This window comes from Pieris napi, chromosome 8, assembly GCF_905475465.1.
Source record: "Pieris napi chromosome 8, ilPieNapi1.2, whole genome shotgun sequence".
Lineage (NCBI taxonomy): Eukaryota > Metazoa > Arthropoda > Insecta > Lepidoptera > Pieridae > Pieris > Pieris napi.
In genome coordinates, this window is record NC_062241.1 from 1,654,388 (window position 1) to 1,680,342 (window position 25,955).

Genomic DNA, 25,955 nt, shown 5'->3' on the forward strand with positions numbered 1-25,955 from the left:
GCTTCATTCTTTGATAGATGACAGTGACACTAGCAGTTATATGAAATTAATGTGATCGGGACTTCAACACACATGTAATCTGTGCATGTAATTTCAAAACATAATATGAATCCAATCTTGTTGAGGACCGATTAAAATTTTCTAATTAATTCTAATTCAACTTATGGTCTAATTCATTCGTGGTTTTAGCTCTCAAAATAAGATATAAAATATTTACGGCCATATTACAAACGTGGATTAACGTTACGATGTTTGTTTAAGGAAAATCATTTAACTACGTTAACAAACACTCTCATGTTGTTGTTGATTTTCCAAGCGATGTTTGAACTATAATCTGCAATGTAATATCTAGAAATTTCGTGGACTGAATTTCGTACAAACGTCTTGATACTTCAAGAACTCAGTATTAATCAGTGTCTGTTCTCAACAGTACAATTCTCAATTCTTCGGACACGTATCTGGGCGTGTTGATCAGTCCATAGAACGCCTTGTTGTCCAAAGGAAGGTGGAAGCCACTAGACGGCGCGGAAGGTCACCTACGCGTTGTATTGACCAGATCAAGTATGTTGTAGGAGATTCACTCAATGAGTGCAGCAGGATGGATGATGGTGATAAGGATGACTTCTAATAGGCAACGATGGCGAAACGTGGTGAAGCGCATCACATCTGCCTGTCAAGAGTGTACTGGATAAGAAGAATTGTCTTAAAAAAAAGAATAATTAGTTAATCATGTTTTAACATTATTGTATTATTATTGTTTGTCTGTATGTATAAGTGTCATTATATCCTAGTTGAAAAGAAGAATTCATAAAAAGTACTAACTAAAAACTTGGCAGACTGATTGTACTATATTTTTAAAACCAAAAGCGAAGATAATCTAGACTTCTTAAGAAATGTATTTTTTTTAATTTGTGGTAATGTCAATGATTTAAACGCTTTAATATATTTGTATTTAATCACAACCACGTATCTCACTATGTCGTCGTTCCTAAGAATTATAAGAGTTTTTAAGTTAAGTTCCAAATCTCAAATTGAATCATTTTCTTTTTTAATTATTTAAACTTAAAGGTCTGTCATATAATCACGGGAATATTTTTTTCTGAGAGATCTGTCAAAGCAAATTATAAATTTAAAAGACAATGTACTTAGTTGAGTTAGTACTTTATGTCAAAAGTTCAAAACATTAGCATGTGTTTTTAGGTTATAATATCCTAAAAATATAAAATAAATCACTTCCTATTCTTAACAGTAATATAAAAACATAGTAAAATAAAACAAAATGGTTAAAAAGAAAATTGATAATCGTATTCGTGTAATGATAGAAAATGGAGTAAAACTTGGACACCGAACAATGATTTTACTTGTGGGTGATAAAAGCAGAGATCAAGTAAGTTAACTTAAACGTTTTACATAATTGACGATAATAACAGTAAATTATCAATTAGTAAGTTCAATAGATCGATTAAAGTCATTTCGAAGAAGTTGTCAACTGTAACATCTCTATTTCTCTGCGCCTTTCAGGTACCGATTTTATATGATATGTTAGTGAAATCAACAGTCAAAGCAAGACCGACAGTGTTATGGTGTTATAAAAATAAGGATGAAGCTATTAGCAAGTGAGTATAGTTTTCACTGCAACTTGAATAACTATTATGTATGGTTTTATCATAACAATATTACATGTAGCTGTTAAAATGTATTCTTGGCTTTAACTCTTCTATTCTATAAATTGTATAATATTGCTGCTTTATTACTTGGTGTTTGATACAACTAATTTAAATAATTATATACAATTGTTATATTGTAGTCATGGACGTAAAAGAGCAAAAAAGATAGCAGCAGGTAAATTAGAAGTATCAGAAGAATCTCTGTTTGATTCATTCCGAGTAGCTACAACCATCCATGGTAGATACTATTCTGAAAGTCATGCTATGCTCGGACAGACTTATGGTGTTTGTGTTTTACAGGTAACTCAATTTATTTTAAATTAATTTCTTATTTCATTGTTCAAGTTATAAAATGGTCTGAAATTAAATTATGTGGGTGGAATTTCTAATTAAGCAAAATATATATGACATAGGGGTAATTATAGATTATTTATTATTTACTTTTGTAGACTGTAAAGTATGTAAAAAAATCAGTTTTATAAAACCATTATTTCTGTTATTATTTATCCAAATTAAATATTTTGTCAAGAAATAATGTTTATTATTCTGTAAGTTTATACTAATTAACCTGGGACAATTGTTATTAGGTATGTAAAAACTAGATGTGATTATAAATATATCTATATATATCTAATTACAGGATTTTGAGGCTCTTACACCAAATTTAATGGCACGAACAATAGAAACAGTAGAAGGAGGTGGATTAATAATATTCCTATTGAAATCCATGAACTCATTAAGGCAGTTACACTCAATAACTATGGATGTACATTCACGGTAAGATTTTATATAAAACTAATTATATGCAAATATTATTTTCTAATTTTAAAATTCCCTTTTTATAACCCATTTTTGTATCTTCAGGTTTAAAACGGAAGCACATGACACAGTTGTGAATAGATTCAATGAAAGGTTTCTACTATCTTTGGCCGACAATCCCCGATGTCTGGTTTTAGATGATTCACTCAATGTACTGCCAATATCCTCTAAAACAGCACAAGTAGATCCAGTAAATGCAGTGCCAGAGGTAAAGTATATACAGTATTGGTATTTGTAATTTATGTTAGAAATATCTTTTGGTCTTGTATAGACTTATAACTACTATTCCTGGTTTCATTGAGGCTTGAATATATCTGAACATTTTTGTCAAAAAAAAAATGATGCCAACACTCTGCCAGAGCAACTTTCGTATGCACTATTTATAATCTGTTTGTTTTTCATACTCGTAAAAAATTTATAGAAAAAGTAATACATATATATATGCAGTTTTACAGTTTTTATACCATAACACTGAATTTTGATAAGAAATTTACTGTACCCTTGTATTAACAAAGATACTCTTTTCAGAAAGTAAATCCAAAACTGACAGAACTAATACAATCACTATCAGACAGTCCACCGGCAGGACCGCTGGTTGCGTTATGTAGAACGTACGATCAAGCTACCGCGTTAGTAGCACTCATCGATACATTAGCAGACAAACAGTCTAGGTATGAAGAATTTTTATTTAGCTTATACACTCGGCGTCAAAAAAATCGCACCTTTCCTAAAATTCGTGTCAAGCGATTATAACTCCGAAGATCCTTCCTGTACCCTATCATTATTAGTATCATTTGAAAGATAATGAAATCCCTTATTTGAAAACGTTAGGAAATTGGCCACCACCCCCATAAAAAAAGAAAATTCTGGGAAAATGTGAAACAATGTGTATTCTGATCAAAATTACAAAGAAAAGGAACAATACAAAAATTACAAATAAACAATGACAATCCTTAAAAATTAGTCTTAAAACCTAGTGTTGCCACCTCTAGCCCTCCGACCAGCTTCCAAGCGGTCAGTCATGGACCTGATGAGCGTCACGACGTGTTCCTGGGGAATGTTACCCCATTCCTCGATGACGGCATCTCGAAACTCATCGAGAGTGGCAGGAGCTGAATTACCGGCCCGAACTCGCCGATTCTGTTCGTCCCAGAGGTGCTCGATAGGATTGAGGTCGGGGCTTCTTGCTGGCCAGTCCATAACCTTGATGCCAGCTCGACGTAGGTAGTCCTTGACAATCAAGGCTGTGTGGCACCGGACGTAGTCGTGCATGAACTGGAGACGCACACGAGGTCTGTCTTGCCGTCGATAGAAATGCCGCTCTAGAACATGTAGGATCCTCCTCCATACCCGACGGTTTCCACGGTGCAGGCTGGTGTGAAACGCTCCCCTGGTTGCCTGTAGACTCTCTTACGCATGTTGTTGGGTACAGGCACACTCGGGTTTCGTCGGAGAACAGGACATTCCTCCACTGGTCGAATGTCCACGGCACGTGCGTTTCGTAAATCGCTTCCTTTTCGTCCGGTGGATGGCAGTCAATTGGGGGCCTGTAGCAGCTCTCCGGGGCAGCAAATTCTTCACTCACAGCCTTCGTCTGATAGTGGAGACGCTGTCAGCTGTCCTTCGAGTAGCTCAAAGCCGCTGCTGCAGCTCCACAGCGTTGGAGAATACCCGTTGCACTCGAAATCGGCTGATTTTCAGTTGCCGAGCAACTTCAACCTGCCGCAGTCCGATTTGCAGTAGGGCCACCACTTGAGCTGCTTCTTTGCTATGGTACCAGATTTCACTGGGTTTTTTCTTGTCGAAGCTCTTCAGGTGTGACCTCTGTGACGTCTGGATAGCGAATAACCCATAATTGACTTTTACCCCCTCGTTTTATACGCGTCCAGGTTGGTACAATTAGTGAGCCTCCGAACGCGTACATCGCCACTTTTTAATCAAAGTGCTGGCGATTTGTGGTTTTTGATTTTCCGTAAACAAATGATTATTTTTTTGAAAAATTATTAATTGAGCTTTTAAATGATACTAATAGTAATAGGGTACAGGAAGGATCTTAGAAGTTATAATCGATTGACACGAATTTTAAGAAAGGTGCGATTTTTTTGACGCCGAGTGTAGTATAATAAAGTAATAGGATAATAGCCATCTTAACGGGTTTTCATTAAATTTCCTATACTCTGCATTCCAAGTTGGGTCCCACTAGCTCATCATGATCTACTATTGAAAGTGTAGTGTAGACTAGACTTAAATCAATTAATTTTAATTTTTGTTTTATTTAAGAACAGATCTTTTTTTTTAAATTAATTACCAACATGTTGATTAATTGGTTCATCTCATGGTTAAAGCAGCGTCAGTTTTTTCCGACTACTACTATAAAATCTACTAATTTCGGGTTGATATATGACACCCACAAATGACGTGGCGTGGTAAAAGAATTTTCGGAAATTCAAACGTTTTAATATATATATATATATTGTATATATATTGATACCTCCTACATGGTAACAGCAGACTCCTATGTTTTATTAATTTTTTACATTATTTACTTGAGGTGAATATGTACGATACCAGTGCTTCTCAGCAATGGTGGCCGGTTTATATTCGTAAATTTTAAATAAGTCCTTCTAATTAAAGTTTTTGTTTATTAAAAAAAATCTTTTTCTCAGACCACCCCACTGCCTTACAGCCAGTCGTGGTCGTGGTAAGTCGGCGTGTTTAGGCCTGGCCGTTGCAGCTGCGGTGTCACTGGGCTATGTTAACATCTACGTCACGTCTCCACACCCGGAGAACTTGATTACGTTATTTGAGTTCGTCCTCAAGGGTCTCGACGCCTGCTTGTACCAGGAACACATAGATTACAATATTGTTCGATCAACGAATCCAGATTTTAAGAAGGCGATTGTGAGAGTCAACGTCGCGAGAAATTCTAGGCAGACTATTCAGGTATTTAATTTTTTTATAAATAGTGTTAAATATGTTCGCTATGAATATTAATGCTATGACCTAGGGTAGTAGAGCCACTGTTTTTTTCTGTCTCCTTGTTTTAAATGTATATATTATATAGATAGAAAATTGAGGAATTTATTTGTTGATAAGAATAATATTAAAACATTATTTATTACTGAAAGACAAAGTCAAAAATCATTTATTCATGTAAGTAACACTATGTATACTTATGAAGGTCAATAAAGAACTACATATTAAAAGCTTCTAATTTTAAATAAATAAAATTTAAAAAAAACAGCAGTAAATGTAATGTGCGTAGAACGGAAGAGAGGAACTGGCAATAAACTCTAGTTCTCTAGTAGTGTTTGTAAAATTAAATATATTTTCTTGTAACTTCAGTACATAACCCCAGACGACCACTCGTTGCTATCTGCTGCTGACCTGGTACTTGTGGACGAGGCGGCTGCCATTCCCCTGGAACACGTGGCTGCTGCAGCCACCAAGGCTCCTTTAGCCCTTCTATCTTCGACAGTTTCAGGCTATGAAGGAACAGGAAGGGCTCTATCTTTGAAACTCTTCGCACAACTACAAAATGAACATAATGCGCCTCCACCGGTAAGTTGACTCTCAAATTAGGTGTTATTGGAGTAAAATTTAATAAGTTTACTTTTTATTAGTGACTTTAAGTAGGGTGTACTTATTTTTTTATATTTGTAGTTAAATAATACATTGATAGCAGTATTTTCTATGTATATGATCAATTCAGTTTTTAATTATTTTATAATTTACCAAAATATAAATTTACTCGATGAAGTGTCATAGTACTACTAAAAACACTAAAAAAATAATAATTATAAATAAATTGCATCATAGTAGTCAGTTCCGAAGTGATAACAATTGGTAACCAGGATAAAAATCTGCAAAATATGAATTTATACATTATATTTTTGAAATCCCAATTTTACGTATTTTTATCTGTAAGAGAGATCAATTTGACCTATATGTGTGTATAGATTAAATTTCAAATCAAAACAAAACAGGCTCAGGTTCTAAACTTCGTCAATGTTTGCTTATTTATCCACCAATTACTCAGATGCAACTACAACTAGTCGATTGGAGATCATCCTAAGTTTCATGAAAATCGGCCCATTAGTTTTTAAGATATTACACGCAATTCTGGGACATGCATAATAGGTAACCTATTGGTGAATAAATGTTTTCGTTAATCCGATCGTCTTTTATAGTAGACAAGATTATTAGGTAAATAAAATGTGGTTATTTTATCTACCCCATAATCTTAAAAATTATTAATAATTATTTTAAATTAATTAAGGTATTTAATGTTTAGTTACGATTACAAAAATAATATAAAAAACTTAACATATGAGCATCCAATAACAAATCACCAAGCGCACTGACTCACTTACCAGTCAGTTACCTGCGTGCACGCACACATACGCGCGAAACGTGCAAGTCCGTATAGTGCGTTGTGTAACGATAAAAAGATGTATATGATTTTTTATATTTTAATTTTCCTAGATCAAACTAGAAGAACCTATTCGTTACCGTGCCGGTGACTCAATAGAGCGCTGGTTAAACTCCGTCCTCTGCCTGGAGGCGCCTCCGCCAACTCCTGGCGCGGGAGCCCCACCCCCTGCCGCCTGCGAACTGTTACGTGTGAACAGAGATGCTTTGTTTTGCTACCATAAGGCTGCTGAAGCGTTCCTTCATCGGCTGGTGGCTATTTATGTGTCTAGTCATTATAAGGTACAGATATTAAATATCTTTTAAAAAAATACAAATTGAACCAAATCATCGCAATGGTCACAGTCTTATGTCACTTTGTATATAAAATAGTTTTAAACACAGTTTATTATTTAACATTCGATCGATCGATGAAGGAAACCGGTTTGCCTTAGACCAAAAAAGTCAAAGGCGTGTCAGGCACAGGAGGCTGATCACCTACTTGCCTATTAGATTGACAAATGATCATGAAACAGATACAGATATTTGAAGCCTAAAAAGGTTGTAGCGCCACTGATTTATTTTATGTTTAATTGCAATAATAATACGATATTATAGTTTTATTACTATCTATTTTTGTACTGAGCAGTATAGTAGTTAAATTTCTCTTGAATCAAAAGATTGTTAAATCAGTACTCGCTCATAAGTAAAAAAAAGAACATTTTTTTTACTTTGAAAACTGATTTTAAATTCCATATTAAAAATTCCTTAGTAGATGAAGAAATCTCTATGATCGTTTGACTTAATTTTTTCTAAATCTAGAACAGTCCAAACGACCTCCAACTACTAGCAGATGCGCCTGCGCATTGCCTCTTCGTATTACTCGCGCCGACTCCACCAAAAGCCACCTCGATGCCAGAAGTACTGTGCGTCATACAGTTGTGTCTTGAAGGCAATTTGTCTGACAGGTCAGTATATATACACTAAAAGAAATTGTTTATTTCTTTTGGATTGTTTATTGTCAGTTATGTGTTAAAGTTTTATTTAATATCTAATATTGAGAGTTTATTAGTCTATGAAAAAAGAACTTGAGTTTTGCATTGTCATTTGAATTTTTATTAGAATTTTTTGTTAGAACATTTACGGATTAGAAATTAGAATAAAATTTTGGAGAACTTTTATGAAATAACAAACTCAAAATATGTATTGTGCTGTTCTATTATTATTTCAGCAAAACAGAGTTTCAGTTATATTTCATCACAATTAAAAAATAAAATATTAAAATAGGTTTATTTGTTTCTGTCACAATTTGTACATCTTTCTGAGTTTTTTATTTTATGACCAAAATTCTATTCGTTATAACTACAGTTGCTAGAAGAATGAGTAATTGTGTTACCTAAGAATAATTATTTAGTCCGGTGACAAAGCTTTTCGGTAAATTTCATATATTCCTTATAGTCTTCTATATGTTATAAGGATTTTTCCCCAGATCGGTAAAATACAGTCTCGGGCGCGGTCGCAAAGCCGCAGGAGACCTGATACCATGGAACATTTGTGAACAATTTGGTGATAAGGACTTTCCAAAGTTGTCTGGAGCTAGAATTGTAAGGATCGCCACACATCCTTCGTATCAACGGGTACGTGATTGTTTGTACGTAGTTTTACGAACGCATTTTAACATGTTCACACGTGAGTGTTAGTAGTATTCTGAAGAATTTGTATGTTTTTTTCTAAATTAACAAAAACCATACGAAAACGGGCATGCCCAATTATTATATTTTACATACACTTATTTTTGAGATAGCTTTGAATACAGCATGGGGCTGATATATTTTTGTGTCTTTAATTTTTATTTATTTATAAGAAAGTCCGTCGCGTAAACATATAAATAGGCATTATATAAAAAAAATAAGAATTCATCGCTTTCCGATAAAACCTTTTCATATTAGACCATATATTATATACTAAAAAAAATCTACAAAAGAGCAACAGAACATTTTTTACTCTACTACAATATTTGTTAGGTTTAAATTAACCTCTGAAATCGACCCCTTCGTAATTCAGGTGTTTATAATCAAAGACAAATATTTCTTCGAAATTTTATCTCCCTTGCACTAAAACTAAGAAAAATATCTTCCATTTTTAGTGTGCTCATTATTATTATTAAGTAGTTATAAGCACATTAAAAGCTGGGTTTTGCTCTCAAAAGATTAATTTAGTTAGTGAAATTTACTTAACTATAACGACAGCTAAGGGAGCTTTCAAGTATGACGTCACGCAATTTTTGGAGATTATTGATTGATTCCCCCCATGTAACGCGCCGTAACGTTTTTCTGTACCCAAGTATAGTAAAACGTTTCGTGATCACCTAGTGACTCTTTATACCTAAAAGTTACCATTATATGGTGTAAAGTACTGGAAAGTCGAGAATAATATTACCAATAGGTAACGCGTCATTCAATCCCGCCCCGCATCGTAACGTTTTAGAAACAAAAAAAATTTGTTACGTAATACTTGATCCCTAAGCAATGAAACACATTTCTTAAAAAAATTATCTCCCTAACCAAATTATTTTAGATGGGTTATGGCAAGCGGGCCTTACAACAACTGGCCGCATACTACTCCGGTGACATTCCATGCCTTGATGAAGCAGCCAGTGATGGTGATGATGAGCAGAACGCACAGAATGAATCGCTTCACACGGAGACCATTGTACCTAGGTAATTGGGGGTATGGGGCAATGCATCTCTCGTTCTCGATTGTTGTTTGTGTTGTGTTGATTTAATATTATTTTTATGCATACTCATATCTTGAAAACTACTGAATCGATTTAAAAGTGGATATAGCTGATTTAAATTAAAAAAAAGATAAAACCTAAAAAAAAAAAGTTATCAAGATAAAAAAAAACTTTTTTCCAGGGCGAAACCACCGACCCTCCTACGTCGTTTAACAGAAGTAAAGGCTGAGCATTTGGACTATTTGGGTACCAGTTTTGGACTTACAGAAAATCTCTTGAAGTTTTGGAAATCACAGAAATATGTTCCGGTATATTTAAGGTATATATGGACCCTTTAAGATTTACTAATTTAGATTTTAAATAATATTCTAGCAAAAATTTAAAAGTTGTTTACAATAGATTCTGATTCAACATTCAGAATCTATAGGGCATAGTGGTTAGCCCCAAAAATATTTTTTTATTTATTTCCTTATTTACTATTTTACAGTAACATAATACTAATACTATAGAAAACTTATTAATATATAAACTAAACGAAAAATATAATATGTATAAAAAAAATCAAGAAAACATAAAACCTAAACCTTTTTATAACAAATTATAAATAAAGCAATTCTTGTGAATTCAGCCAGTGTGTAACTAGCGTGTAAATGGCGCTGTAAGAAATTCCGGCATGGACCGCCGCCGCCCATGGGCACTGACATTGCCAGAAGGTTCGCAAGTGATAAGCCAATTTTACCACTAAAGACCTTAAAAAATTATAATGTGATAGTAAAGTCCCAATGTATTTGCGTCTATAATTGCGTCTCTCATCCCTGAGGTCGTACCGTGAAGTTAACGGAAGGCCAAGACCCAATATAAAGGGCTATAGCGCCACTGTATTATTTTTATAATTAATAATCTAAATAAATAAAAATACCGCCTTTTATCTTCGTTAATTTTTTATTTTTATTTACAGTCAAAAATCAAACGAATTAACGGGTGAACATTCGTGTATAATGCTTCGATCGATGGGTGATACTTCCTGGTTGGCCGCCTACAGTGTTGACTTCAAAAAGAGATTTTCCCGACTTTTGGGGAGATCTTTTAGAAAACTCCCCGCTGCGTTGGCACTCTCTACCCTTCTCAATGACAGCGTCAAAATTGAAAAGCCGTGTAAGTTTTCTTTATTTTAACTGGCAATATTTATACTTTATTTATAACTAAATTAATTATGATCAAAGATTACAATTTCTGTAAAGTACTTGTTCAAATCTAGTTCTCAGTTCTCTTGTGTATTTTTGGAATCCAAGAATTTTTATTCTATTTATTGAAGTGAAACTTCTTTAGAATCGTTGTGATTTCAAACCGGATGCAACGGAAATAGCGACAGTAAAAAGAGACAGACACATAAATTAATAGGATTTGGCGTGAGAGAGAGTGAGATAGGAGGCATTATACAGTGTATTGTGTGTATTTTATGTTTTACCATATTAAAGATTGATATTAAAGTTATAAATAAAAATTTAACATTAAAATATATTTTTTAAAAGAAAAGATCCTACATTTAGATAGAGAAAAAGTCTAATTTACATATTTTAATTATAAAAACTTTGTTTTTGAAGGTTTCACTTCTACCACGTGTGAATTGGACACATGATTTTTTTCGTATTCCTACAGCTATCATAAATTATATATGGATAACTAACTAACTCTCTGCCACTCTTTTAAATCGCCAAGTTTTGAGTTATTAAAATTGTTTGAACTGGAGCAAATCAATCCCAAGGATTAGGATCATTTAAATATTCGTTAAATTAAAATAAATTCTGGAATTTGGTAGAAAATAATTTTGAACCGAACTTTTTCATTATTACAAGACACTTTTTACTATAAAATTTTTTTAACATTCCAGTAGCAACAAAAGAGGTGATCGCGCAACATCTCTCCGGGCACGACCTCTCTCGTGTAGAGTCGTATTGTCGGCAACAAGCCGACTACAGGCTGATCACAGATCTCATAGCACCTCTGGCATATCTCATCTTCCACACGAAGATCTCACTCAAATTGGATGCTGTACAACAGGTAATATATTTTTGTATTTGTACTTGAGTTTTCAACTTTTTAAATCAATAAAAATTGCTAGTAATGCTGATTGATTATATATTTAGATTTCGTAAAATAAAATGTAAAAGATATATTTTAACTTTAGAAGGAAGAACAATGTTACAAAGTAGTTATTAAATCCAATTTTATATATGTTTAAAAAATTAGCATACTCCTCTTTCAAAGGCGGGAAACGCACCGTAAAATGTGTGGTGCGGTGGCCATGGCGGTACCGTAGGTTGAGTTGCCCTTTTATCATATAAAAAATAGAAATAAAAGAGAAATATCGTAATTATCAAGAATTTTCTTAAAAATGCATCATTACTTTACTTTAAATTTTTTTCTTAACCAACTGAATGGGGCATGGGGCATCTCTTTAGTTTGGTGGATATAACATCGCTGTATAATGATAACCTCGTATGTCCAGAGAACCAAATATTACACTTACAATATTATTACGTGTTTTTGTCTAATGTTTAATGTGTTTAGATGGTAAAAAGGACTTATTTATTAATAACATACATGAGATTTTACTCCATGATTTTACCGATTATATGACATAAGAGTCTAAGAATAAAAATTAAATGGTTTTTTGACATACGAGGTTATCATTCTACTGTAACGATAATATATTTTTTTTATTGAAGGTACTTTTCATAGCAATGGGCTTCCAAATGAAAGATGTAGACGATATCGCATCGGAGCTTGGTCTCCCCGGTTCTCAGATTTTAGCGAAATTCTACGAAGCGTGTAAAAAAATAAATTCGGCTCTCAACATTATATTGGAAAACACCGTTGCCAAGGAAATCGGTATCGAAGATAAAATCGCAGACGTCAGCACTGGAGGACCCATCAAACAAAGCCTCCAAGACGAGTTGTCGAAGGCGGCCAAGGTACTTGCATTTTGCTCTTTGGTTTATTTTGTATGGAGGAGAATTAAATGATTGTATGGAAATGTGTTTTAATAACGCGACAAGTATTTTTGTTCTTGGTTAACGAATTCCTTCCTTCCTGATTAGTCCACATAGATTAAAAGTATAATTGCATTATTTGACATTACAATTAAATATTTCTCTAGAGTATCTACTCTAGAGAAATATTAATATATATACCAATCAAGATTGATTGGTATATATATCTCCAGTGGTCTCACCCAAGATGAGAAGCTATTTCTGAAAGATTATCTATATTTTGTCTGTTTTACTAACTCAAGATATTCGTTATTAAATTTCGCACTATATTTTAACCGACTTAAAAAAATATTTATTAGGTCGATTGGTATGTGTGTGATATTGTTGGATAATATTGAGTATGACGTGTCTAGGCTTCCAAGTGTGCGTGCAGATACGTAAGTGTGCTATTCGTGTGTGTTTGTTCACAAATTTCAGGAAGCCACAGTCTGAATTGGTCCATTTATTTCGTAATCCTAACAAAACATATAGGTATATATAAAAACGAACAATTATACTAAAAATATAGCCTATGATAGAATACACAATATTTACAAGAAGGTTGAAACATTTACAAAAGGGAAAAAAGAATAAAAAATATTAAATACATTTAACTAAGTAATATCTAATTTGGCTATGATGTGTGATGGTGTGTATGTGGGGTATGCTCTTGATTTGAAAAGTATTCCGCCATAAGGAACAGTCCAAGTTTCATCAAAATCGGTTTAGTAGTTGAGATTTCCACGTTAGAATTATTAAAATAATTTAATAAAAATTCACTGTCATAATTTTGTATTTATATTTCTCTAATATATTACGTCCGTGTTTAAAAAGTTCTATTAAAATTTATTAATATTTGCAGGAGTTGGAACGCAAACAACGTAAAGAGTTGTCTAAACTCATGGGAGAGGATCTCGCCCAGTATCGGATCAAGGGAAGTGACCTGGATTGGGGCCAAGCCCTTACCACGTCCAATCAAAAGCATCTGGTTTCTGTGAAAAGGTAAAAAAAATTTACAATACAAGTTTAAATACCATTAAAACATATTTTGAATTAATTTGTGTTAAAAAAAAGGTTATTTGACCAAGAAAATAAATTTCAATTCCTTAAAAGTATCATTTAAAAAAAACCCCAAACTTCCCGAAGAAGTGTCAATGTTTTGTTTAATATTACTGTCTACTTGACATAAATGTCACATTATTTTTAACTTTCTATGGAAAGGTCAAATTGTGGTAGGATCGTGTTAGAAATTTTTTGAATGGAAAAGTAGCAGGCTTTGCTCGCAATATTGTCCCAACAAAGTCGCGTGCACGGAGCGGACGACGCGCGTATATTCCGCTACGCAATGCTTTAACATGATGAAAGTTATTAGTGTCTGACACGTTCGTGGCACCCATTATACGACGATGTGGGCATATATCATTTGGCTACTCAGCGCTATAGCGAATTTATTCAATATGTAACTTGGTCTACCTTAGACCTTAATTAATGTATATCCTTCAGATATTCCGAAATACAAATTTATTTTATTATTTTAGTGGTGAAAAGCGACTCGGTGATGACAGCAAAGAGATAGATGACTTAATAGAGCACGGGAACAAGAAGATAAAGAAGAAACATGTTAGGAATAAAGATTAGATAATAAACTTTAATGTTTTAATTGGGTTTTATTAACTGCCTTTTGTATTACGCACAAGGAAGCTTACGTTCTAAGGACGATTTCAGTTTTCATGAAATTTGTCTGACGGCCGTATACCTACTTATAATCGTATAATACGCGTAATGATTTTTGACAACTTATTTAATAAACAATAAGAAGTGTTCGGCATACATCGAGAAGTTTTTTTCTCTTTTATTAATAAAATTACAAATATACCTATATAGGTCGGTTATCGAAAGCTGGCGGGTTCACAGTACTCACACTAATGCAATTTCACATACAGTATGTTTCAAAATATGATTTTTTTGCCATGCTATACATTTTAGTCCACTCTGGTTTTAGTAAGGTTGGGTGGGTTGTAAATAAATAAAAATGTGTCAAAGACATATAAATATTATGTGCATACGAGGGTGGATCCAAAAGTTCTAAGCCCGACCAAGAACGTATAAGAGTAGTTTGTGTAAATAATTTTTAATTTTTCGACATAAGCTCCATCTAGCTCAATACACTTCACTTTTATTTCACTAACTATTCTTTCAATACTCCTCTTAGAAACCCCAGTCGCATCTGATGTCAAATTAAATATAACATTTTTTCATTAAACTGTTTTTATTAAGATGCTTAAAATAATTAAAAACATTGTGCACCATTTCACGAGATTGCCCTAGTGATGTTTGAAAAAAGATCAACATGTATAAAATAATAATAATATAAAACAGTAAAGAAACAGTAGCAAAAGAAAAACAATAACTGTCTCTTACATACTCATACATCACGAAGTATTTGTGATTGTATTTCAGTTTGACATCACGTCTCGCGCTTATTCACAGACACTACACAAGCACAAAGTGTAAATGTGTTGAAGCCGCCAGCTTTAGATAACATACCTATACCCAGTGTTACCTGGTTTTACCAAAATCACTTCTGAAATCTGGGCATGCTTTCCACGATGTTTTTAATAAAGTTTTGAGAAATACATTCCCACTCTTCTGCAATTACTCTTAGCTCCGTGTTTTGTGGAGCAGGTTGCACTAATCTTACTGCTCTCTTTAGAACAACTAAAAAGTAATAGCGTTTCCGTGGTCTTCGCAGCTTTCGAGCAAAATGAAGTCGACCAACACGGTGCTCACGGAGTAATGTAGGTTTTTCAAAATTTATGAAAAATTGACTTTATGCGTATTACTTTACACGATTATAAATACACAGTCTACGTCAGACAAATTTCATTTATGTATCTGAAATCGACGTCAGGACGTAAATTTCCTTATAGTATAAGATCCCGCTATACAACGACCTTCACCGAGATGCTTATTTAATGAAACGTATTTTATATTTAATTTAATATGTCAATAAATATAATCCATATGGGTTGTCTAGCAAATTTCAGTCCAGAGTATGTTTAATTAATAATTTTAAAAAAATATTTTTTGAAACATTTCACCGGTATGATTATTAGATAAATTCTATACCAATCGAAAGTATGAAGCCCATAGAATATGCAAACTTTATGCTGCCCATTCTTTTCCGGTCACAACTATCGGGTTGCCAGGTATAAACAGGTAAATCTGTACTAGCATTTGCAACGGTCTGTTTATTGAATGAAATTTAAATGAAATTAAAGATTATTTTATTCTGAACACGGTGGTATAGGGTTGGCTGCGAAAAATCAGTCCAGAATTGCGGTTGTCGAATTTGTGAAACGTCAATCAATATTTTTAATCAGGCTAGTATTATATATGAATCACTATAACCTTCTTTTTTACTAAAGATGTAAATATACTTTAGTGTCACATAAAAATATACAAATAAATAATTAATTGATAAAAAAAAATTAAATAACTATTTCTCTATTTAAATAATAAACTACTCCAAAATGATGCATAGTATATACGAGTCCATCGCTATCCTTTTCTTTTCCAAGCCCAAATAGCATGCGCACTCTCTTTCTTTAAGTGGGTGGACTTTAAACAGCTACTATGCTGTGTCCTCTTCTATCGCATGGGATGGTCGGTTGGGACCTCTAGTCGCACACATTCACTTGGAGCAATATTTTACTTTTTAAAATTCGACAACCGCAATTCTGGACTGATTTTTCGCAGCCAACCCTATACCACCGTGTTCAGAATAAAATAATCTTTAATTTCATTTAAATTTCATTCAATAAACAGACCGTTGCAAATGCTAGTACAGATTTACCTGTTTATACCTGGCAACCCGATAGTTGTGACCGGAAAAGAATGGGCAGCATAAAGTTTGCATATTCTATGGGCTTCATACTTTCGATTAGTATAGAATTTATCTAATAATCATACCGGTGAAATGTTTCAAAAAATATTTTTTTAAAATTATTAATTAAACATACTCTGGACTGAAATTTGCTAGATAACCCATATGGATTATATTTATTGACATATTAAATTAAATATAAAATACGTTTAATTAAATAAGCATCTCGGTGAAGGTCGTTGTATAGCGGGATCTTAGACCATTAGGCGGCCCTTTTTTTTTTAAATATTTATCCTGGGACATTTTAGGTATGTGTTCACAATTTAAAATAACGAAATCGTTTTCAAGGTGCTACAAAAAGAAAACTCAAAATTCAGTAATAATTTCTATAATTATTGTAATATAAAAAAGTGTCGGTAGTATTCAACCCTTGGAATAGACAATAGATATTTCTTCTTAAACATAACAAATACGTGCGTTGGTGCGTTGCGCACTTCGGGACGCTCGTAAAAAAATATCAATTTGTTTGTAACTCGACAACCCTGCGCACGCACCATACGCACGTACTCCTATAATTTACCACTTTACAATATAATGTGATCTAAGAAAAATAATATTTTCGTCTAACGCCCGGTAAACAGGCGTGGTAACTTTACACTAATCGTTCAAATGCACTACGGTTAAGTGTTCGGGCCCGACGGCTGTTCCCCTCACGCGAACCGTTGACAATTCAAAAGCCGTGAACTTCGTACAAAACATCTAAAAGGCTTGAGAGCTCCGAGCGGTGCTAACTTCGCGCTATAGTTACGCTTCAACAATGTAACGATACGCATCCGAAGTGTTACTTTAGCGCGTGTAGGTCCAGTTCCAAAGTCAAATTAAATTTTCTTATGAATGTTATTGTGTTAGTACACAGGCCTTCTAAGAGTTCTACGATGTAAACAGAGGTACAGTAATTGAGAAGGAATTGCACTTATAAAGCGTCGCGTTGGCACTTAGTCTTATACTACAATTGGAATTTTATTTTATCCGTCGCTACAAACAAACGATAGCAGTAAGAATTTACCTGCTGTGACCAAACTTAGCGAAACACCAATTTGAAACGAAACCGTATTTTAGTAATTACACGAATTTTTAATTTATCTTACCGACGCATAGTTTGGACCCAGCATTACTCAAGCGATTGGTCGGATCGAAGATACAGGAAACAACTACAACACCAGCGATAAAACATAAGAACACGAACATCGAAATATTAAAATTCTCTACTTATACTTAATCCGTGGAATTAAGTAATTAAAATTATACATTAAAACTGGAAATTAGTTTAGAAGCAGTATACAGCATCCGGTTCTCTAACGAGGACGAGAAAAGTACAATATACATCTTATTTCATATTATTCAAAGACACAAAAGCAAAACCACTAGACCTTATTGCCACGCTTAAATTATTGCTACGACATATACTCAACTACATATAATGTAAATACTAAATAAAATCAATTATTCTTTACAACATTTTATAAAATGAAATATTGTTAAATATTATTGCATATTCAAGTTTCTCAGAAAGGGTCAAACAATTTAAGCATCAGTAAATCTTAGACTAAGATTGACTTTGATACCTATTTGAAAATTTATCGATCTCTTTACCTCTTTTCTTTCCTTACTCCCAAATAAAATTAGGTTTCCATTCACTAAGGCACAATTTGAATTTAATTTTGAACTTTATTCAATACTAAAATAAATGATACTATCCGCTTAGGATTTACATTCACTAGCTGCTACTACAATTGATTTTAAAAGTTCAGACACATAAAACTTATAATACGCCGACTTATATTAAATCTAACATCAAATCAATGTAAAAATATAGTCGTTAATGTTTAGCTTAACAGTAATATATAACACTCTTATTACATAGATGGTGTTATTGTTTTTACAAAATTATATAATTGAGTAATATTAATTTCAGAAGCGCCTTAAAATGTTTCGTACTTTTCTCCCAATAGTTTGAATACTGTACATTAATATAAAGATGATATCAGCTACGTAAATATGTTATATTATGAACTAATACAGTACTTTCATAATGGCCAAATTTATTTTTTTGCTTTTCAACAGTACGGGAGCCCTTTTTGTGATACGCCAAGATATAATTAGTAATAATGTCTACAAAATGCCATATATAACTTATTTAACAACGCAAAGGCGACAATAAATATATATTTCTCGACCATTTAAATTGCATTCAACAGGTACTTAGATGATATCATATCAGTAATAAAGGCCAATAACAAGGCGTTATTAAACAAAACGGTATCTCGTGTAGCTTAACTAATCGATTCTTAAAGTTACCTACTAATTTTGCGTTTTAATGATACGTTTTGTCTCTTTTCGCTGCACTGCTGTTTTGTGTACCTTACCTATCGTATACAAAGCGTTAATATAAGCTAACTGACATAAGCAGTTTATGTACTTATTCCAAAAGCAGCCAGAACAATTTTGCATTTGCTGTTTGAACTTTAGACATTTCTAGCTGCTTGACCGTAGTATGTCGATGTAATATACATATACTTTAAAAATATACGAGCTTGCAGCGATCCTTTGTATATACGTAGATAAAATATTGACAACGATAATATATTTTTAGTTCATCCATTGCTCAATATTGCTAACGTTTTCATTCAGTACCGGTTAAAATTAACGCCTATCAAAATATTCTTAGCAACGTTCCTTGTCGTGGCTTCCACTCTACTTTCTTTTGAAAATCGAAAACGAACCGTAGTATTTGAAAAATTGAGTTTTTTAGACAACTGTAGACAACAAAATTTCAAGCACGAAGTTCTTTTGTTAGATTCAAAGTGGATAGCCACCCATAACTTGACTAGACCATTTCCAATCCTTTACTTCTATAAAAATGTATATGAAGTATTAAATAACGGTACTGAATTATTATAAACTATTGTGGCAGTTCTGAAAGACACTTTGCATAAGGCAATCTTGGCTTATTTCACTAAAACTACTTTATTGCATTAAGCGCATAATCATGGCGGCTATTTTAATATAATTGCAATTGTATGATTGCGAATTGTATAATATTTGCACAACTCGAAAAACGTTAATATTTCGTCGTACCGTACGACATTTTGATATCGAGTTGTTATTCCATTTTGTGAATTGATCCTTGGTAAATATTTTGAGAATAAGTAAGCACTAGCATTTCTATGTGTATCTTATATGTTGAAATTGACTAATTATTTGGCAGCTCGAAAAGGAAAGGAAAAAAAATAACCAAAAATTATATATACATAAAAATTATTGTATTCTATCATCAATAACATAGGTTACACAAATAATAAAATTAAAGGAAAAACAAATTTATACATATAATTAATTAAATCAATAATGTAAAAAAAAAAACAAATCATACATACTATCAACACAAGACTACTTAAATGACAGAATAAGAAAACAGACTTTACAAATTACCTAAAACAATGTCGCGCCGAGCGGCGTACTCGGACCATTTTCTATACAATCATTTTAATAATTTGGTTTCAATTTTAGGGATTTGATATAAGACCACGCCCGAATCGGGACATAATAGTATTTACAATTACTATGAAATATTTGTGATTCACAATTCTTTACAACTATTGACATAACCTACTGATAAAGAGCAACAAATGTAGTATGACATAATTATGAACTAAAAAAGTACAACAAAAACAAAGTACATAAATGCGAGTTTCGAAAGGAGATGAAAGAATAATTTTGAAATAAAACTTAAAGTACTTACATAAAAATAAACTAGCGATTCCAAGGCACTTGAGCGCAGATCTAACTGTTTAGGCGTCGAATGAACGCTTTAAGAAACGTAAAGACGCGTCTTACAAAGCGTTTTATTAGACGAGGCCACAAATATAACTAAAAATGCACACAGTGGGCACAACGTAATCTCAAATGAGTCGCGGTTAGAGCGATTTTAGTTAGTCTATCTGAAGAGCCCGAATCGCGACTTATTAAGTAAACTGCGCTATTATTAAAATAAATTACAATTTGTGATAATAAATAACGAATAAATTATAAATAGTTTGTGCATATAAGTACCGATTCATATGGAACGAAAAAAACCGATGCGTTAAGCGAACGTTGTATACGCAATAAATATTTAAGTAGAGAAGTGATCTTCTCGCGTCATTAGCAGGTAACTAGCGTAGGGTAATATAGGAACCGCGGCTCGGTACGCGGTAATCATTAACTTGACGGGGTCCAAGGGGAAGATTCAGTCCATACTCGACTCTGAATCTTATCCTAAAGGACAGCTTCTAAACACCTAGTTGCAAGGTCGGTTACCTAAACGTGATAACGTAGTCAAAACCTGTAACACTAAATTATACTAAATCGAACGCTGCAAGCTCCTCTCAACACTCGACTCGGAAGACACGTCAGCCTCACCACGCGTCCCGATCGCTTATGTCAAATATCTTGTCCGCTTAGCAATAGTTCATAAAATATAAAGTGAAAACTACATCTTAATATACTATATACAAGGCATCTCAATTTGCAAGAATTTCGTTTCTCGCACGATCGCCGAGTTGCGTACGCGTGCGTGTCCGAGGTCCGCCGTCTATGGTCGTGCGTTCGTTAAAAATGCCCGTACTTAGTCCTCGCCCTAACTCTTATATAAACATTCATACAAAACCTATCTGGCACTAACATGTATATGCATTACAAAATGTATATATTTACAATCACAACATAAATTTAAACAACCGAGAGATAAAAATTGGTGTTAGAGATTGAATTGCATCGCGACCGATTTTAGAATGTCTTGTACTCTTTGTAGTCTCATCAAAATTTGCACTTTACCATTTGTTCGTATTATAATTATATTAAATTTTACATTTGGAAAAATTTAAAATTTTCACTTAGTTGACTCTCCTATGTTTATTGTCTTTCGCAATGTATAAAATAAATTTAAATGAAACAAATATTTGCTCGACTCTTGTTCCGGAAAAATATTGTTCGCTTTTAAAATTCTATTGAAAACAATTCACTTATTCCATATATTGTTATAAATATTGTTCACAAAATTTAAAATCTAAAACTGTATGATAACCCAATTACATTTTTCAAAACCGAATTTCCGAGCATCGCTAAGAAAAAATGAAGATTGAGTCACGTTTATGGGTTTCGTGAGTTCTTCGTATCGCAAAATAGTAGCGCAATTAAATATTTTACACATTTATATAATTCTACTTCAATCAAATAATATTCTCATAAAAATAGTAATTTTAATAATATTGCTTACATTTCATTTAGAATTTTTTACGGCCAATATATTTAACTAACAAAAAGTTAAGTTATTTCATTAAAACACTTTTAGAACACGTTAGTTAAATACATGGTTTAAGTACAATTATTTGCAAATCGAATGGCTATGTAGATTTTTCTATTTTCTATTAAGGAATTTTTCTATTAACAACTACGATTCGTAGCTATCACTATTGGTATCCATATAGAAACCCGACGCGAGTGCGCTAGTCTACTTGTCTCAGCCATATAAACGTATCAATGCCACAAAAATCGATAAAAATAAGGAATCACAATATGTCATATTCAGTAACTGTAGTATGAGAAACTATGGTTTAATAGCTTTAGCAAAAACAATATATTAAATCACATAATACTACCAAAATGGAAGAATGTGGGCATATTTGGAACCAAACTGACAGCATTCATGAGATAAACTATACCAAACGTATGAACGGAGATATCAAAACCATTTTCACTAAAAGATTTCATAATAAAATTTGTAAAATTGTGATGCTTCTGATATATGTACAGTACGTATACGTATACGTAAAGTTACGTGTACGTTCGCGTTGAACCATACTTAAAACTGCTAAATAGTTTAGGCCAAAAACTTCGAAACACGTTGGTCCGCTCAAACCGGCCGCGTCCGTCGATATCCCGATTGGTTGCTTCTCTGCGTTCGTGTGTGAGACTGTGTGCCCCTCTCTGGTCGAGACACGCTCGTGTGTCTCTGTGTGTGTCACTGTGGGGCACTCTTTAGAAGAGAGATGGCGTAACGCACATATTGTACGAGATGTCTGAACGTCGAGAAGAGAGTCAGCGGTCCGCATTTTCGATCCACTGCTATGAACAGATCTGTAGAAAAAGAGGAACTGTTCAATTAATTTGCCTAAGAGTTTGATTTCAAAGTCGGTATTTTACATTTAATTCGACTGTTTAGTATCTTGCTAAATGAAGAATATTGTTATAACAATAAATTCGTATTATTAATTTGGAAACATTTGATACAAAAATATAAATTTTACTGGTTCTAGAAAAAATAAATTATCTAAAATGTATGTGATTTTATATAATTAAAAAAAAATATTTTGTCATACAAGAAAAGAAGAGATTCCTAAATTCGTAATTTTTAATTCTAATAAACCAAAAGGTAAGTCGAAGTTCGTTTTTACGAACCTTGATTAGGCCTCAACCGGCACAAACAATCGGCCTGTTCCCAAAGATCGTGCGCGACGTACAGGAACGTGTAGTACTTGGTGAGCTGAAGTAGGGCGTTGTGCGCGTGCGCAGGAACCGCGTGCGCCAGGGAGCAGTACCCGCTCGACGCCGAACCGCCCGAACCCACTGACCCCGCGGGGGAAGGGGTCGGGGACAGGGGGGAAACCGACTCGGCGCAGGCCGGCTGTGGAAATTATGAATTTGTGAGACATAATTTTAGAAAAATATTAATAAAGATTATAATATAATATAGATAGGACGATAAATAGTTAAAGTATGTCATGATGATCGACATACTTCGAAAGGAGATGGCACTATATGAGGAGAAGAATCATAAATTTCACCAGAAAATACTCAAATATTTATCAAAATTGAGATCCATATAAAAGCTGTGAATAAAGATTTACACTTACATTACCGACCTTTTGTTGATACTCTTGCACGATCTTGTAGTACTCCTTCACTTCACGATTGTACATCTTGAACATGCGCAGATACAGCAAGGCTTGCACGCGCAGGCTGAAAGAGTATTTATTTATTTACTTATGTTAATTATACATTAAATGTTGGGTAAGTATGCACAAATTTATGTGATATACAGTAATCCCCCGTATAACGCATTTTCGTATAACGCGATATCCGCCCTCAATATAATGATATTTTCTCGATATTTTCCCCATATAACGCGGAGATTTCTCAAGTTATATTTCTGTAGTGTGAAATTTATAAGATTTGTCAAGTCCATAATTAGTTTTGCGTACCTTTGCACCAGTTGCAATTGTGTTATAAAATTAAACTTTATTAAATTTGTGTTCCTAGTTTTTGAATTGATCAAAAAACGATTTTGCGAGAATACTACTACAACGCGATTTCCTATAACGCGGCCCGGGTCTACCGCGTTATAAGTCAGTTTACTGTAAGATTTGTAAAAATAATGAAGAATAATTTTGCATGTTTGTATTATATCGATGACGTATTATGGAAGAATACTCATTTATTTATTTAAAAAAAGGCAATCATACGAAACAAGGATAATGTATATCAGGCGGCGTCTATCGCGGAGTGAGCCAGTCTTTCTCATACTCTACCTCAATATATCCAGTTTGCTGAAAGTAGAGTGAGGTTCCCCTCCCTTCTTCCTCGCTTCGGCCCTGATCCTCTGCGGCATCGAGTGTATGGACTTGATATACTCGATGGTCTCCCGGTATATTGTGAAGGCTCTTTTGGTGTCCAACTCCAGCTCCAGCACGCGTCCGGTCAAAACGAAACACAGCACTGACTCTAGGTACAGCATGACGCGTGGCAAAGCGTGCTGTTCGCTTTCCGCCGCTGAACGGAGACGTTTTGCTTCCGCGAGGTAGTATCTGAAAATATTAGTCTTTGAGTACTCTCTTGTCTTTGCGTCTCTAGGGAAGACTCTGATTTTGTTTAAGCGGTGATTTGAAATATTAAGTATTATTTATATAGTTTTGTCTATTAATGTACATATTTGTTTTCTGTTTCGTATATATTGTTTATCTATGTAATCTGTTTTGGCTTTCTGAATTGTCTGTTTTGTTTTATAATATGTATGTTAGCTGTAAGATTACTTATAATTATATAAATACATAAGGGATCTTTTTTATCGCCTGATAAAGAAATAGTTAAAACATCAAAATTAAATGTACTTTTGTATTTTATAAATGTTTGTCTACTAACTTGTGGTCCCGCTCTTCATCGGAAAGCGCGTCAGCGGGCAACTGTTCGAAGTACGAGTAGTAGATCGGAGTCTGGCCCAGACACGGGGTCGGCCGCTCGTGGTTCGTCGCCGCTACTTCGCTCTGGAGAAATTACTTTTTACATAATAGCCCGATATAAAGGAAAAGAAATTATAAAATTGCTGTGCACCAATGGATTTTCCTTCTATGTGCGCATTTAACATTCGCTGAAACGGTGAAGGAAAACATCGTGATGAAACCGGGTGGCCTTAGACCCGTCAGTCGTTGTCAGGCACCGGAGGCTGATCACTTGCCTATTAGATTGACAAATGATCATGAAACAGATACAGAAATCTGAGGCCGAGAACTAAAAATGTTGTAGCGCCACTCTGATTTTAAATATTCAAATATTGAAATGAAATGATTTTCTTGCATGTGCCACGCCCATCATCAAAGTCGTAAAGGCGATAAAGTCGATATTTATTTCGTAATTAACCGTTAAAGGAATGATCTTCTAGTTAGGTGGGATACGGTGACAAATATTCGACCAGTGAATCTTCTAAAGCCATTCCTATTGAAATTATATAGATATATTGTTTATCTGTAATAATTTACCTGTAGAGGTGTGTTGACCTGCGCTGGTGCTGGGCCAGGTCTTCTCGGAGTACGCAAGGCACGGACCAGCTCAGCTCGGAGACGTCCCAAGGGAATACTCACTAGTACTCGGGAACGACTGCGACGCTCCGACACTGAAGAAAATTGGGATTCTAAATTTTTATTGAAATAAGATTATATGATATATAAGTATCTGCACATCCCAAAGTAAATGTTCTTTAAGTACATATATATAAAGATATAGTGAAACTATATATATTATCTATCTGTGGTCATAGATCAGACAATAATAAGTACATTCATTCATATATCAAGTGTTTCATATTTTAATAGTGCCTTCGAGATTTCTTAATAATTTTATTGCTTGTCCTATAAAGTAATGAAATTGGATTTATCATATTCTGCCCTATGGCCATATATATATATCGTCGCTGTAGCATGATCACCTCGTATGGCCAGAGAACCAAACATTACAGGAAACGATTTTTTTTTAATTTCGTCAATGTTTAAAGATTATTCTGTGTTTTTGTTCATATTTTTGGATGGTAAAAA

The 25,955-nt window shown here is 33.7% G+C and overlaps 2 protein-coding genes across 8 annotated transcripts in view; one reads left to right on the plus strand and one right to left on the minus strand.

Moving 5' to 3' along the window:
• The first annotated feature begins 1,158 nt into the window (after positions 1-1,158).
• Positions 1,159-14,325, plus strand: LOC125051757 (RNA cytidine acetyltransferase). Its single transcript, XM_047652303.1, has 18 exons — positions 1,159-1,387; positions 1,522-1,616; positions 1,808-1,967; positions 2,308-2,444; positions 2,532-2,694; positions 3,015-3,157; positions 5,153-5,429; positions 5,832-6,047; positions 6,972-7,199; positions 7,719-7,864; positions 8,386-8,533; positions 9,474-9,616; positions 9,815-9,952; positions 10,592-10,788; positions 11,525-11,694; positions 12,363-12,608; positions 13,528-13,667; positions 14,204-14,325. Exons 1-18 carry the CDS (start codon positions 1,280-1,282, stop codon positions 14,301-14,303), a joined length of 2,955 nt encoding a protein of 984 aa, XP_047508259.1. The 5' UTR covers positions 1,159-1,279; the 3' UTR covers positions 14,304-14,325.
• Positions 14,326-16,923: 2,598 nt separating this feature from the next.
• Positions 16,924-25,955, minus strand: part of LOC125051513 (AF4/FMR2 family member 1) — a 201,447-nt gene continuing 192,415 nt past the window's right edge. For 5 of the 7 annotated variants that reach the window (XM_047651867.1, XM_047651864.1, XM_047651863.1 and 2 more), the window contains exons 16-21: positions 25,404-25,537; positions 24,790-24,911; positions 24,180-24,455; positions 23,505-23,610; positions 23,050-23,275; positions 16,924-22,728 (exon numbers count right to left, since the gene is read on the minus strand). In XM_047651867.1, coding sequence (XP_047507823.1) covers positions 22,613-22,728; positions 23,050-23,275; positions 23,505-23,610; positions 24,180-24,455; positions 24,790-24,911; positions 25,404-25,537 — 980 coding nt within the window. In that variant the 3' untranslated portion in view covers positions 16,924-22,612. The remainder of the gene's footprint in view (positions 22,729-23,049; positions 23,276-23,504; positions 23,611-24,179; positions 24,456-24,789; positions 24,912-25,403; positions 25,538-25,955) is intronic. The other 2 variants (XM_047651868.1, XM_047651866.1) reach the window with 1 other exon arrangement.